The following is a 17,213-nucleotide window of genomic DNA, read 5'->3' as shown; positions in this document are numbered from 1 at the left end:
GATGGGTGGTCTAATAGTATATTTATTAAAGGGTGTAGAGAGACAATTGGGGGCAGTGATGTTACATGGGTGCAACCACTGTGAGCCACCTAATGCAAAATCACATGCTTGGCACTAATGATTCATGCAGCAATGGACCCCCACCATTCTCATTCATGATAGATTTCATATGGTTTCGGCTGTCTGGACATGCCCACTTTATTGAAAGTGTCTACTCATTTTGTTTCATTCTTGTTTATTAATTTTGGGACCTAATTGAAAGCTTGGTTATTTTATTTTATTTTTTATTTTTTAATTAATTTTTTTCTCAGTTGGGTTTCTTTTGTAATGGATGAGATCATTTTTGGGTTGTGATGATTAAATCAAAATATTAAAAATGTAATTATGGGACTCATCATAGGTTGGTGGATGATGGTAACTTTTTAACCTTTTTATTATGTGTTTGTTTGGTTTAGGATTGATTAATGCGCACTCTTCACAAATTGGTTGCTTTTTGGGTTCGTTTTTAATTTTAATGTTCATAAAATTGAGATATTTCTCTTAAGATAAGATACGATGAATAAGACAGTTCTATTTATCATAAACCAATTACATAGAATTCATAACAACTGAAGATAGTGTTCGAAATTATTTTTAAATATAGATTTCTTTTAAAGCATGAAGTAATTTTTGAATTTAAAAAACAAAACTTGGGATGAATTGGTTTTTGGGATTTCCTTTTAAAAACAAGTTAATTATAAGTATAAATTTTACACATTTTTCTTTATTTCTTTCTTGATAAAATAGTATGAATAAGAATTAAAAATATAAAAAATAATATATAAATTCATTGTAGGTGTATGAAAAAATAAGTTATGAAAACTATTTGCACATTTAAGTTTTTGAATAAAATTTTTCTTTTAAAAATAATTATTTTTAAATTTTTTTTCTTAAAAATCAGTTTTTGAAAACATTCTCTTAAAAATCAAGATTGCTCATTAGTTTATGTGAAAATGGGTTGGTTTTTGGGATGTGGTTAAGATTGCACCAAATGTTTTTAAAAATGGGTATTATCCCCATTTCTAAATTTGGATTAAAAAAAATTATAAAACATACTCACTTCAAACACCCAAAAAAATAAAATAAAAATAGAAAACTCTTGAAAAATAAGTAAAGACAACAGAGCATGCTGGCTTTGGCTATTCAAATGATGGAACCTAGCCCCCAAACCAAACTCTTAACACTATCCCCATCATGATCCATTACAATAATAATAATAATAATAATAATAATAATAATAATAATAATATATTGTTGTTGTCATCATCAATGTATACAAACCCATTAACTAAATATTATATTCTGTAAAAAATGTATATTATTTTTTCTGGTGAATTTTTTCAAACCAATACTTGCTCAAGCTTTGACATGGCAGCCACTAGAAACATGGACGGCGTTCATGGAAAAAATAAAATAAAATAAACAATTAAACAATTAATCCCCAAGTGGGTTTGACATTTTTTACACCGGGGGGAATGGGCACTAAAATCCCAAAATTGGATTCATTTATTTTTGTAGTTTCCACAGAGACTACAAAATAAGTGAGGGTAGATTTATGGATTTATATGTTGTTGAATAATGTATGAATTTTGGTGCATTGAATTTACACATTCAGAGGAAGTCTCCCAACCTTGTACCTTTGTCCCACACAGGATATGGGCATCGCCAAGCCTGTTCCCATCCAACATAAGACATTCTGCTATTTCTTTGTCATGCCAAAATGTATGTACAACTCTCAACACTTCCTAAAAAGTAAAAGTAAAGGTGAGTAAACGAACAAATAAGTAATTTACATGTATATATATTTTATGTTGGGGGTAATGTGATTTTTTTTTGAGGGGGTAATGAAATGTGTTTGTGGATATGATTGTAACATGGAGATGGCGACACGAGTTTGATTAGGAAAAGTGCCGGCCATCTCGATAGGATGGGGCCGAGTAAGTGGTGCTTGATGTGGACGGCTTGAGAGTGCTACCTTTGTATTTCTACTGTGCCGTTTCGTTTGTTGCATTGAGTAGATCCAATGCACGAGTAATTTCTCCTCTCTTTTTTTTTTTTTTTTAATGTAAACAAAACAAAAAATTAGAAATGTGTTAGAGAATGTAAATGGTGGGGAAGAGTGATAAATGGGAATGGGACCAGGAACAGAAAAAAGAGGCATAAATAAGGCACATGGGTGCATGTGTGAGAGGGGAGAGGGTGTTTGAATGGGTGGCAAACCCATGTGGAGTGGAGTGTAACTTTGTTGACCTTCTTCAAGCCCACTATTCATTCCACTGGAATGGATGCATGTGGATATGCAAATGAGGGGAGAGGGGGGGTGGTCCTCGGAATCAGTCATCTAACTAAGTGTCGCTGCTCAAGGCTCATAAACAGCCCTCATCCCAGCCCTATCCGGCTGATAGTGATGAAACCAGGGCCATCCATGATCCATCCGTGTGCGCAAGTGTTGGATCTGCCACCATAAAATGACAGGGGGCACGTGTCGATGAGGGGGGATGGGGCCAGTTCAGAGTTGAGAGTGACAATCCCACATGGAGTGATGGAAGGCAAGCGAGGCTAGATTGCACCCATTACTTGGAGGGGCAGATGTCTCACATGCGCCTCTATTTGGGGAGGGACAGCATGCCCACATGATAATTGTACCTCATGCTCATAAATACATTGGCGCATCCTCTAACTTTAGGGCAGTGGTAGTGTGATATCTTTATTAAGGACAGTAGACACCTCCTTCACTCTCTTCCACTTCCCTGTATCTCTATCTGCTGCTCCTGCTGTTGTCACTTTGGTGGTCAAAATTTACTTCCCAATAACTCAATAAAAGATGTGTCCTTTTCTTTGTTTGGCGTCATGATTTTTTGTGTCCCCGGTAAAAACTGTCTTGTTTTCTTTCGCCCCGCTTCTCATGGCTTCAAAGTTGATGCGACATTAATGAACTCCCCTCTATCAGCTTTGGCTTTAATGCCTGCCTTGAAACAAAATTCCAAAATTTATACAAATATGTTCAAGTGTGTTAACTCCCCCAAACCATTTCTACCACAAACATTTAAAGATGATCTCACCAAGAGTTTGGAGTACTAAGATAGTAAGGCCAACTCTGGGTTCTGGAGTAGAGATACTCGATCCTCCCATCTTTGGGCATGAACAACGGCCACAGGGACAAGGATTTTTTTTATTTTTTATTTTACCTAAAAAGGCTGAAACCAAAGGACTGGAATTTGGTAAATGGGGATTGTTCTCGGGGCAATTTGGTCATAAAGTGGGGAGATTTTGGATTCAGTATTCGTTCTAAAACTAAAAGCACTCAAAACTCAAAAGTCACAAAAATAAATATCCAGATTGAAGATAATGTTAAGAATCTCAAAGATAGAATTATAGGGAGAGAAAAAGAAAGGAAAAGCACATGTATTTAACAGGAAATTACGAGAAGGATGGGAGAAAAGAAAAAAAAAACACGTGGCAATATATGACATTTAGCTCGTCGGAGGCCGGCTCGAGCCGAGAGTGTCGGCCGGCGAATTACTGGAGGTGGTGCTGGCGCCGGCGCCGGCGCCGGAGAGGAGTTCAGTGAGAGCGGTCATGGCTCTGACCTGCATCTCCAAGGCAGCTATGTAATCAGTGGCTTCTTCCAGAATATCCGGCAATGGAAGTTTCCGGCATCCGGGCACTAAACGGCCAAGAACGCGAACTTTCCGTTGCACAGCCGGCAAATTCTTCCCTTTCAGACGTAGAATACTCACTTTGGGCTTCTTCGACCGATTCTGTCCGGTCACCGTCACTCTCTGCCTCTTGTGTTTCATGAACTTGAGCTTCAGCCGGTTTGTCAGGATGGCGCGGCTCCACCTGGTTCTGCCCTTAGCGGCGACGGCAAGAGCTCGATCGGCGGCTTCGCGGACGGCTCGGCCGCGGCGCGGCGTCTCGTTGGAAGAACCGAGGCGAACTTGTCGCAGAGCTTGGAGAAGCTTGGAGGAGTAAAGCTGTTGCTGGACTTGGCTCTTCCATTTTGTGTGGTTCTGATTTTGCTGATCTCTGACTTGGCTCTGGATTTGATTTTTCTTCTTCTTTTTCCTTTTGGACGACTCGCGTGATCTGTCGGAGTTTGTTACGGGATTCGAGATCACCGATGACGCCATCCAATCCCTCGCCTCAAAGATATTCTTCCGTAATTCTCAAATCTCAACAGATTCAGGTTTCAGAATCAGACAGCGCGCACACTCTCCCCGACACCACGAAGCAGCGGATGATACACCAACACCTGTACATCACCAGAGATTCAGATTCACGGGAATACGCTTCACTCAAAAAGATTTTTTAAAAAAAAAACATGAAAAATTACACACAAAGCCTCCAATTTCAAATCAACAATCCAAAAATCATCAACCGCGTGATTCTCATATCAATCAATAATCAAACAATCAAACATAAAATCACCAAACACCAAAATCGAATTCTCATATCTACAGTTCTTCCAACCACCGATTTTTTTTTTCTCTTTTTAGAATCTGACCTTAGAAATGAGAGATGACACTCGCCGGAAACTCCTCCTGCGCTGGATTGATTTGAAGAAAACCTAAGAAACGAAATTGAGAGAAGAAAAAAAAGCGAGAGAATTGGGTGGGGTTGGGTAGGTAATGGTGTTGATGCCTCAAAGCCAGAGAGAGAGAGGGAGCCGGGGGGTGTGGGGAGAGACAAAGCGAGGCAGAGTGAATGAAAGGGAGAGGTGGTGAATTGGGAGCTTTAAAGGGATCGAATCACAAGACACCACGCGTCGGCCCCTTAATCACATATATTTAAACCTTAATGTAATTACCTCTTTAGCTCTCTCCACTTCCCTTCCGATTATATGCGCTTTTCTTCATGCTCTGTGACTCACTCCCTACTCCGTTTCTTTAACGTATTATCTGCGGTGACGGTATTGCCCTTCCTGTATTTCTAAGACGGTATCTTTTACCCAACGTAACACCCATTTACTGTACTACCCACCAGCTGGCAACTGCTAGCCTAATCACCCGTGCTTCTGCTTTTTGCTGTTGGAGCTTTGGTGTTTATTAACTCCTCATGTCTAAATATAAGTGATCATGCATTGAATGAAAAATTATTTTTAGATATAATTTTTTTTTAAAGAAAATTTTACAAATATGTTTTCAAATTTTTTTTTATTGAATATCATTTTAGATAATTTATTTTAAAAATGATTTATTTTTATAATAAATTTGAGGTATTTTTATATTAAATATTTGAGATATTTTTATATGATATTTTAATGAATAATTTAAAATATAGAAAATTTAGTATAGAGAATATCTTAAAAGTTTTTATATTGTATATAAGCATATATGTATAATACCTTCATGATCGATGATGACTGAGAAAAACTTGTTTTATTTGACTTGACAAACATAATTTTATTTTAAAAATAATTTATAATTATTCTTAAAATTTTTATTTAAGAGCGTTTTTTTTAATGTTATCAATTTTTTTAAAAAAATATTCTATTAATAGCAGTTTTTATTGAATAAAAAAAAAAATTCTGTATAGTTTTTTTGTGTTCATTTTGTAGTCTTTTATATATATATATATATATATATATATATATATATATATATATATATATATTCATAGAATTTTGTTGCCATTTTTTGCCTTGTGTTGTTGACAAGGATTACACTGTCCACAACCAAGGCCTATCACAAAAGCAAATTGTACTTCACAAATTAATTCACAATCCCCGCTGACCTGGTTGACTGTTTTGAAAAATAATTCAGGATGTTGAGTTTGATTTTTTAACAACAAAAGCCTATTTTAAAAAACCTAAAATTAGTATTTTATTTTTAATTATTTTACATATTTATATAATTATTTTTTAAAACAAATACAAACAATATAAAACAGTTAAAATGTGTTTTTTTGAAAATATTTTATTTTTTATTCTTAAAAACAAAAAACGAGTTTTGATTGTTAAACATGTTTTTATATTTTTTTTATTATAAATAATAGAAAATTATTCTAAAAAACAGTTCTCAATAATTTCTATTTTTTAAATTTTAAAATAAAATTTGTATATAAAAAATAACAACTCTTATACAAGATGCATAAAATTACCCTATTTTTAAAAATATCGAACTGTAAAGTAATAATTTTTTTAATACCTCAATTTTTTTTAAAATAAATTTTAAATATCATTACCCGTTAATGTAAGCCTCTAAAACTTGTTCTACCTCAAATTTATAATTTTTTGAAAATAATTTTTAAGAATAGATTGTAAAGCAACATTTTTGATGTAAGAAATAATTTTTTTTACTATTTCTCTATTTATAGAAAACAAAAGGCAAAGTAGTATAAATGTTTCTTTGGATACATTTCTCATTTTTCATTTTTAAAATTAGAAAATAATAATAACTATTAGATGCTTATATTAAAAAAAATCATTGAAAAATATTAAGGTATGAAAAAAATTTATTATCTAAATTTTTTTTAAAAAAAATTAAAGTAACTTTTAAAGTTATATAACATGAAGGTGTTCTACTTTGAAATAAAACTTTATGATTTTTAAAAGGAAAAAACAAAGCAAGTATACCGAAAGGTACATTTAATTATACTATTTTTTAGGGGAAAAAATTAGAAGGAATCTTTAAAAGGGAAGACAATAGAATTATAGAAGAGAAGAACTAATGGCAGTGGAGAAAAAAAAAAAAGAAATTATGGTGGCTCACTAAAACTTTTTCCATGAAAATGTAGAGCACATGGATTGAGCTTCTTTTTCTTTTTATTTTATTTTATTTTATTTTTGTTTTTTTCTTTTTGAAAGGACAATGATACAAAAAATGATCACAAGTAGAGGAGATGGAAGGCAGCTCTGTGAAATGGCTAAGATCAAAGCCAACCCTTGAGACCATTTTGTCACTTTCAAAACAGTAGAGACCTGCAAATCATGTTGGATCCTCTGCAAGTACTGTAAAGTATACCATATGAGATTTTGAAAATAGTTTTATATCATCTAATTTATCTCAGAATTTTCAAAGAATAAATAGAGTGATGTAGTTTTTTTTTTTTTTAACAATCCTCTCTAAAATTTTTCATGATGAATACTCTTGAATTTATACCTAATTTTTGTTCTTTGCCTTTTAATCTGTATAAGGAACTTGGAAGGATTTTAATCAAACAAAAGATGGGCTGGATTGGGAACAGTAGGCCTTTTTAGGATGTGGAGAAAATGATTAAAAAAATCCGTGAATAAAAGAATCAGAGTTTGATGATGAGGTGGCAGAATGTAATTGGATGGATGTGGTGTTGGCACCCACTAATTGATCGAGGAGGGAATGTGGGACCTTGATAATTTTTTTTTGTTTTGGATCCGTGCAATGATTATTGTGGTGGCGATGATGCACAAAGGAAACGCATGTGGTTGTTTCTCTGCCACTTTTTCTATCTTGGGCTTTGTTTTGTTTTTGTTTTTCTTGCAACTGTGAGCCTTCTGGACTCTTGTGCCCCTAATTTCCTGCACTATGTTCCCTATTTCCCACCCATCCGACCTCCATTTGCTTGTATTTTAATCATTTTGTAATTTGATGTATGCTCGGCTTGGATCTTCGAAGGAAAGAAAGCAGGAGGAGAAGATACTGAAAAGAAAAAAAAGAAAAAAAACAAAGAAAAAGATAGTTTTCTTGATCCATATGGAGGCCTAATTATTAGGATGATTACCTATAAAGAGAAGTATACTTATTATATTCAATCCCATTCATGCCTTAGTCAACATAATTGACCTGATTATTGCAAGAATTAATATATAAATATTATTGTACTAAGAGTCGAGTAATTCTTCACCTATAACATTTTTATTAATAATGTTTTTATTAGAAACATTACTTAGTATTTAGATATAAACTAAAAAAAGTCATTTATAAAACATCTTTAACCATTATCAAACTCACACCCAAGGGGGCAACAAATTAGCTGAAATTTTCAACTAGTTATACAAAGAAGTTGCGTACTTGCTGGAAGTCATCAAGCTGCCATCCTAGCTGAGTAAAAATATGCAAAAAAATTCTCTACAATCATGAACCTAATAGTTGAATCTGAGAAAAAACATGGTAGGAGCATGTGTATTTGTAATGGGGCTATTGGGACATTGTACTAAGAAATTAACCCCAGAGAATTTTTGGGAAAACTACAAAGACTACGGGCATTATGATGGTGGCAGAGCTGTTGCCTCCGTTGTGTGAGACACCATTCAACAGTGAGCACCAAAAAGAAGGAGAAAGAGCATTAAACAAATCAACAGTACATACTTGGGATTGCATGTGGGCTGATGATTGAAGGTTATTCAATTCATCAACATGAAAGGATCTTTATTATGGTAGTTGTAGTAATTATTATCAGTATCTTATAAAGTTACCCTTTTTATCTAAAAGCAATGTTCTAAAAGAATTCAACTAGATTTTGAAACACCAGTTTATGATGTTTCAAAAAGATCTAATCTTGTTGACAAATTCTGAGCTTTGTATCCATCTAGTAAGACTAAAAGCAGATATTTCTTTTTAGTATTTGCCTAGCTGTAAATGCCTCTAACCACACTCTACATCTGCTAATAGCCTATATTATCTAGCAATTGAGTTTTCCTTACGAGTTCCTGGCAACAATGAAAGCAACAGACATCATAAATGAAAGCAATCACAGCTGAACATCACTTAGTAACTGCAGAGCATAGAGGGTATGGCCGCAATTAATTGACTACAAAGTACATATAAAATAAATATGCTTTCATAGCAAGCTTTTCATGTCAATTACTATGAAAGTAATGCAATTTCAGTTCTTTTAATGATTATATTTCAGTGACTATAATAAACACAGACGCACATACAAGAAAGAAAAAAAGGAAAAGGAAAAAGGAAAGACAGAGGGAGAACAAGGTTTAGTTAAGTAAAAGTCTTGAAAAGTTACATGGATGAGCTGTGCCTTCAAATGCTATGGAGAAATATAGAATTACCCTCATACTCATTTGACCTGAAAAGTGACACAGACTACAGCAAAAATTGGCATAAAGGAACTTATTAATGGAAAGTTCACATGGGATGATTGTGTCACAAACCCACATCCATAAACTTGATTCCTTTGTGGATTACAGCAATCCATTGCTTTCATGCACAGCTCTCTCTCTCTCTCTCTCTCTGAAATTTTTACTTATTCATAAACTTATTAATTTTTGTGGATTACACCAAATCATTACTTTAAGTACAGCGCTAACTCTATGTGGCCCAACAACAGTAGGATGCTTTGAATGAAATCACTTTCCAAAGTTATCTGTCAGTCAGAAAGAGGGATTTACTCCAAACATATAAAATATAAAAATTTTTATATAAAGTATGCTTCTTACTAATGGGTTTTATCCCTTCCCTTATTGACCTGCTAATGTTATATTTTATTGTCAAATTGGATTTTTATGTGTCCCATCTTATAACCACTTCCAGGAAAAAGAGCCTATAATGTTTTGTTTGGTGTCCTAGTCCATTCCAAATCTTACTCATCCCTTGCAAGTATCTAACTACTTCCATAAAAGAGCATGTGTGATGATGCCTAGGTTGGTGGCCTATCATAATGGAAAACCACTTAATTTAACTTGAGAGATACAACCAATCGATAAGGCAGCTTAAAGCTTTTAAAGAGTCCTGATTATACATTTGAAAAACCTCCTTGAAGCTGTCGTGATGCATTACTCTCTAGCATGGATCTATGTTAAGAAATCATTCTTTGGATTCTTTTGCAGTACATGTTTTTTTGACTGCTTCAGTTTGACTGGTTTTTACTTCTATTTTGTTCCATATGTCATGGTTGATTCATACTACCACTAAGATTTTTTTTTTTCTGTCACAATAGCAATCATCAATTTGGGGTTTTGGGATTGCATTAGCTGCCGACTCTTAGTATTGATATATAATATATCAGTAATCTGTTTGAAGATATTTTCTGCCTCGTGTCTTGTTTCTATCTCTCCCTATCAACTTGGCTTTCCTCCTAGAGCTATTTCAGACCATACAAATTGTGAACTCTATATTTTTTTTTTTTAATTCAGAGAACTAAATTCCTTACAGGCACAAGTTTCTATTTTAAGATCTGGCCAGACAGACTATTAGGAAAACAATTACATAACTTCCAAATGCCATCAGCAGAACAGAGGACTTGACAGTCTTTATGCTCACAAATTTGTAGGAAGTGGGCATGTTCAAGACAAGTATTCTAATGTTATAACTCTAAATTATAGTTAATGTATGATTTTGAAAGCATTTTTTTTATTGTATGTATGAATTATACATAACTCTACTGTTTCCAAATTTTTTTAAACATGGCTTTAATCTATGTTATCCTCATGTTGTTTAGCGTTTGGGGAGTTAAGGCATTCCTCAACCACAATAAACAACATTAATACTGCCAACTTATAACAGACTAGAACAATCCAATCTGTTATGGACAAATGAGAGAGGGGTAACATGCCTTTGTCAACTTTCCCTGTTCCAATTAGCACGATATGGAAAAGAACCTCACCCGACCCGAAACTCGGCTGGCAGTTATATGGTTCGGTGGTGTTTCAAACTATGAATATGTGCCTCAGTGAGGTGAGATGTCTAGCTAGGTCTACTGTGGCAAACCAAATTTGTGCAGGACTTGCGTCATTTACTTGTAAGCATTAGTAGTAAATGTAAGCATTAGTTGAAGTGATAAATGTCGCTTAGAACGGGTGGATGTAGTCATCCATGTCAGAGACTCACCGACCCAAGAGTTTAATTGGAACTATGTGTAAACGTGGGCTCTCAACTTGGGCCCAGAACAGTCCACACTTATTGAGGATGAATCTATTTCGAGCCCAACTCATCAGGGATGATCTCTGGACCCGGAGGAACGTGGGATGTCCTGGGAAAATAATGTGGTGACCTGTCATGATTTAATCGAGAACTTGACTCCAAACAGAATAGAGTAAGGACATTTTAGGTAACAGGCCGCATATGGTTGAGATAAGGTCTGAAAAGCTTTGTTGAGAATACAATGTCAGGTGGAGACATGCCCTTAGGCTGACTTTATCCCGAGGAACATGGACTGATGTCCAGAGAAAATTATGCAGTGAATGATTTAGTTGAAACCCTGAATCCAAACAGAATAAAAAACTAGCATTTTATGTAACAGGCCCGAAATGGTTGAGATAAAGAATGTAGAGCTGAGTTGGGACTACAATGTCAGGTGGAGACAGGACCTCAGGTTGACTTCATCTCCTGTGGATGAAGTCGCAAAAATGTATTTTACGCATAATTTGACATGATTATAAACTATTTTGGAGAGTAGTGGAGGATCATAATGAGGATTGAAGAGATGATCTTGATTACTGATTAAGAGTTGTATCATTCACTGTTTTGGAATCATCTTAAATTTGTTTCCTAGTTATTCCATCCTAGAACGTGGCTTTTGCCTTCAATGTACTACCAAAACAAAACTGATGTGATACTGTTTCCTTGGAACATTCAAAGTTTTAAGGCCCCATGTGAACTTAACTTTAATGGCTCAGTAATAACTAAAGGGACAAGGGAAGCGATCAGATTGGTAAGCTGAGATTGAAGGACGGCACATAGTTGGAGCAGCAAGGATAAGGTTAAATCAATTGAGTTACAAAAGGATGGGCTTCCAGGGACTTCGTAATAGATAACGGCAAAAATTTGTACCACTCCAATAAATTATGAAATATTCTAAAGAAAACTGGGCCAAACTCATGTGCAAGTTCACAACTGTTAAGGCAGAGCATATTTATGGCAAAACCAATAGGAAGGCAGATCATATATATGGCAAAACCAACAAAGTAGCTAAGACTTAGCCAGACCTAATAACTTGACTAAATATTTTCTATTTCTAATCCAATTTAAGTCCATGATCTACAAATTTGTTATAATGACATAAATACATTAGATCTTTTAAGAACAAAAATGAATTTTAACTTGGAAAAGCAGAAAGGCTTAACACGGACACTAACAGTGTAAATAACCAACCATTAAAGGCCTGCTGTTAATTTTGCTTCCCTTTTGCGTGAATGTGTACTATACTTTTTTTGTATGCACAACAGTGTAATATAATGTTTTATTTTTACAATCTAACCACCCAAAGATTTAGCCCATATGCAGGTGTTCTCTCAACTACTAAAGCTTGTGGGAATAAAGCCAATCAGAGTGATTAACATATATTGTTTTTCTTCAGATTTTTATTGAATATGGGTAGAACAAAATCATCTCAAGAAGGCTGTGGATAAAGCACCATGCACCTATTTTTGTTCAATTGTCATTGTCTGTGTGAGAAACATGATTCCTTTCTCTATCAAGTCCAGAAACTCTTAACAAGATATGAAAATATAATTGTCACTAATAAACTGATCCTCAAAACTTTTAAGATGAAAATATAATGTCATTCAGCTACTTAATTCTGTTAAATTGTACTCAATTGATTTGATTCATGTATCTACTCAATGCAGGATTATGCAATTGCCAATTATTGCTCTAGCAGGACCACTATCAAATCATTGAATATTCAACAGCACCTCATGAACGAGCAAGGAATAAGCCTACTATATCTAAAAACAAAAAATGTCATACCGGTCATGAGTGATCAGAGGATGAAGGTCTCACGCCAAACATTTCAGGTTGGTGGAGGTTCATAAATAGAGCCCTGAGCACCTGATCGAATGAAGGAAACCACTGATATTGTGAGGATCCACAGCAAGAAACACACCATCAAAAGGCGAGTTCTTGCGAACACGACTCCAGGGAACTGATCTGTTTGTCCAGGCAAGAGATATGTTTCATCTATAATGATCTTGATCAATGTATCCAAAAGCCTCTTGGATCGAATATCTGTATCAGATGAATTCAAAACCTGCGCTCGTGCTTGTGTGAGAAGTTCCACCACGATCTCTGCTTCCAAGGATTCAATCTTCAAACCGTCCGATCCCGCCATTCCGTAGGACTCCACTAAAACATTTTCTAATTCATTCTTTTTGGTTGAGATCTTTGATGATGGAGCGATATCAAACAGCGCGGATGTTTCGGACGAGGTCGATAGAGCAGGATTCAACACCTTGACACTCTGAAACAGAACCAGAAATCCAACAACCGAATTGATGAAGAACCTCAGTGCTGTTTGGCCAACAGTTCCAAGAACCACAAGATCACTTAATTTTTATCCCGGAAAAACAATAAAAATACATGCGCAATTTTGAACGAGCCTTTTGAAGCAAAAATCAAAGCATTTATTTTGCTTCCAAACTCAAGAACGGTGCTTCTAAAAATCTCACCTCTATGGATTCTCTATGCCGATTTCCATCAAAAACCTCTGAAACCGGCGAAAAATCAATTGAATCACTTGTCGATTCCTGTGATACATCCTCGGAAACATCTGCAAACGCCGCATTCAAGCTCTTTTTCGTGATCTGCAAAAAGGAAGACATTTAAGATCAATGTGGATGAGATGAACGAGACCTTTAGACTTCGAATTGTATACTTTTTGAGGCTCCTTCGCTTGATCGGAGATTGACTTGGATCTGCGATTTGCGAGCACCGAAGATCGCTTGTGTTCCTTCTCCGAAGCTTGAACCTCCTTCATTTCTCTTCTCTACCGCGTCCCTGGCGGGAGAATTTCAAAATTCAATTTATTTATAGTTTGCAAAACGTCACTTGGTTTTGGTCCACTTTCTTCCTTTCTTTTTCTTTGTATGTAATATTATTGAAAAATTATTCAATGCGCTTATAGAGTGTGTTTGGCCAAAGGCAGTTCGAAGCACAATCTACCTAGTGCCACTAATGCCTCCTCGCGTTCCATACGTATCTCGTCCCCTAGTCGTTGCTCCCACCGATTCCATGTGGTAAATGTTTTACGTTGCAAAAAATCTAACAAGTTGAACCGCTCATATATAAATATGAATGTTTACTGATTTTTTTTAGTTTTTTTAATATTTAAAAGATAAAAATTTTCATGCATCAAAAAGATTATAAATACTTCCTGAAATTACTATCAAACATACTCTAAATTAAAATTAATTTTCATTTTTTAGAATTTCTAATCCAACTATATATTATTAAATACAATCACATAAAAATATACATAGATTTAAAAAAAAGATATAAATGTGATTTTATGATTAATACAATTTCTATGTTTATAAAGCATACCAATACTTAAGAATGCACTAATCAAATAAAAATAAAAATGTTATAATGATAAAAGCTCTCATTTCCCTTTCAATTGTCATTGTACATTTTTTTTCACTCACTAATTAAACTTTGAATCACAAAATGATTGGATACCGTCATTGCAAGGGCAAATTCATCATTCAATAAATCAAAAAAGTTTTAGACTTCATAATCCCCAATATAGTATAATAAGAATTGATTCAAGCTTCAGAGTACAACGACAATATTTAAAATGCATTTAAAATGTGTTTGTTAGTAATTCTAAAAACTAAAAAGTGTTTATAATTTTTCTAACAAAAATTTTTAAGTATTAGAAATGGTAGAAACATTTTTTAAAATCATTACTAAACTCACTCTTATAATGTGTTTGATTATCATTTTAGAAAATGTTTTTATCATTTTTAATATTTGAAAATTTTTATTTTTCAAATATTAAAAAGATTAAAAATATTTTCTAAAATCACTATCAAACACTTTAAAATAACTTATTTAAGAGCAAAATAACTTCCGAAACCAAGAAAAAGGATTCAAAAAATCACCTAAAGATACCTAGATTGGAGAATTGAAGTCATGCATACAGGTAATTCTTTGTCAACAACCGTTATAAACTCAATAGAATCAGCCTCATCAACTTTTATTATGTGATGCTGCTTCGCTTTAGAAGTTAATAGATATCATAATTATAAGTACTTATTCAACGGTATTTTTTTGAATGCAATTGGTCAACAAATAGAATTGTCAAGTGTGCAATTAATTCAGGTGAGAAATTATTGGCTCTATTTCACTATCAATAAATGGAAACCATGGCCCGAAGTTTCACCGTCAAACAATTGAACATCAAATTGAAAATGGCCTGAAGATATCAAATCATAATCATAATGACTTGTTTGGTGGCCACAACCTCTTCCGGTGGCTGCAAAATATTGTGATCAGTGCATTAATGCACAGCTTACTCTCGTGTACATTTCTCAGTGCCCAAACAGTACTTAGCTTACCCACAAACTTTCTTAGGATCTTTTATATCCGATATATATATAATTTAATGGGCAAATGTTAGGGAGAATTGTGTTTTGGTCGGCTGAACCAAAATTAAAAAATCCATATATCATACACATTTAAGCCCAATATTCAAAAAAATGTAAAAATTAAGTTGAAGGATATTATTTTTTATTAATCTCTAAAATACCCTTAATCCTTACATAAGTACATAAGTACATAATGAGTGTAAATTTTTTATTCTCAATTAAGTATTATTCATTTCTAACTTTTTTTTTTCTTTTTTTAAAGATATTGAATCTTTTTACTCTTATTATAACTAAAGATAAAAAATTTTCATATAAAATTTAATGGATAATAAATAACTGAAATTTAGTTATTTTTATTATTTTCATATAAAAAATAGTATTAAACAAGGTTTTCAATTTTTATTTTTAAAAATGGTTTTCATTTTTTAGTTAAATGTTTTTTCAAAAAGAAAATATAAATCATATTACCATTTTTTTAGAAAGTATTTTTTAAAATAGTTTTTGAACATAATTTTCCTTTATTTATAATTTAAAATAGAAAATAATGTTGATTTTTAATAATTTATAAAAAAAAAGTTTTAAAAAACAATGAAAAATTCAAATGGTTAAAATAGAATTATTATGATTGCATGAATAGTGGTAGAATAAAGACCAAAAAATCTTATGTGAAAGGTTAATTGGTATTTTACTCTTTTGATATCTTATATCATTTTCATGAATTATATAAGATATACGGACTAAACCTTAATTTTTAGGCCTGGGCCAAAACACAATTATCCCAAATGTTTTACCCTTCAAATCAAGTGATAGTAAAATTTGGGGTCGGTTGTTAATGATGGTACTAAAATCTGTTAAAAGCCATCGTTTCAAACCAACCTTTCATTGTAATTTCGCTAGTGGTCAACACACAATTATGTAATGAATAAAAACAGTGTGGTGGGCAATTATTTCAGGTGAGAAATCATTCACTTTATTGCAGTATCATCTATGGTGGAACCCTAAAATGGAAACACAATCCACTTTTAATTATGAAAGAATTGAATTTCAGTATTGAAAATGCCTTAAATCATAATTACTTCCATGGTGGCCACTCTACCTCATCCAATGGTGAGGCATGGTGATTCTGCACTACTGCACCTAGTGCTTCCACAATTTTACCCTATCGCCACCCACTAAGCCAAAAAAAATACCTTATATATACCCAACCTAAGGAATTATTTTTTTCATATACAGCTCTTGAAGCAGTTTCACATGGCAGGAGAGAGTGGTATTCACTCAAATATCTAGTTTCAGTTCTTTTCCCTTTTTTCTTTCTTTATATATAGTTCCTTTCTTAGTATTGCTTTAGAGAACAAAAATTTGTAGTAACTGTCTAGTACAATTGCTTAATCTTTTTTATTCAGATTCAACAACAGCTTGATATATATCATGAAGACTGTACTTGTATTCTGCATTGCCTTTGGGTTGATCTTGCTCACTCTCCAAGCTGAGGCGGTCACGTTGGGGGAAGGGCTTAAAGTGAGTCGTGTATTACGTGATTCAAATCTTGGCCGGAAAGTTAATGTTGGTGCTAATGATGTTGGTCTTACTGGAAACATGGACAATGAGGTAGCCGGCGGCGATGGTGAAGAGGATGGGCAGGGGTCATCCACGGACACAAGTCACCGATACTTTACAGATAAGGGCCGACCTGGGGACGGCAGCCACTGAGTGTCCTACAATAGAACTGAAACCAACTTGTAAGTCACCCCAAAAAGGGGGTGAAAAAAAGGAAAAGAAAAATGATGTAAGGTCTTAAGTATTAGTCCTATGCTGTGTGTTTCTTGTCTTGCTGATGGCCTGGTGTCTGGTTTTTAAGCATCAAGTATGCTATATATGCTTTGTTATCTCTATGTCTTAAATAAAAACCTTTGGCTAGTATATATTGGTGGGT

The 17,213-nt window shown here is 33.9% G+C and overlaps 2 protein-coding genes across 2 annotated transcripts; both read right to left on the bottom strand.

The window, feature by feature from the left end:
- Positions 1-3,357: 3,357 nt before the first annotated feature.
- Positions 3,358-4,897, bottom strand: LOC100243127 (transcription factor bHLH147). Its single transcript, XM_002279271.5, has 2 exons — positions 4,547-4,897; positions 3,358-4,294 (listed from the first exon to the last, which is right to left on the bottom strand). The coding sequence occupies exon 2, from the start codon at positions 4,170-4,172 to the stop codon at positions 3,513-3,515; it is 660 nt and encodes a 219-aa protein (XP_002279307.1). The 5' UTR covers positions 4,173-4,294; positions 4,547-4,897; the 3' UTR covers positions 3,358-3,512.
- Positions 4,898-11,544: 6,647 nt separating this feature from the next.
- LOC104879203 (uncharacterized) lies at positions 11,545-13,818 on the bottom strand. The gene is made up of 3 exons (XM_010651201.3): positions 13,567-13,818; positions 13,361-13,495; positions 11,545-13,152 (listed from the first exon to the last, which is right to left on the bottom strand). The coding sequence occupies exons 1-3, from the start codon at positions 13,666-13,668 to the stop codon at positions 12,706-12,708; spliced, it is 684 nt and encodes a 227-aa protein (XP_010649503.1). The 5' UTR covers positions 13,669-13,818; the 3' UTR covers positions 11,545-12,705.
- Positions 13,819-17,213: the final 3,395 nt, after the last annotated feature.

The sequence above is a fragment of the Vitis vinifera genome, chromosome 5 (genome assembly GCF_030704535.1).
Source record: "Vitis vinifera cultivar Pinot Noir 40024 chromosome 5, ASM3070453v1".
In the NCBI taxonomy this organism is placed as follows: Eukaryota; Viridiplantae; Streptophyta; class Magnoliopsida; order Vitales; family Vitaceae; genus Vitis; species Vitis vinifera.
The sequence above is the reverse complement of the archived record's forward strand: the minus strand, read 5'-3'. Positions and strand labels throughout refer to the sequence as shown.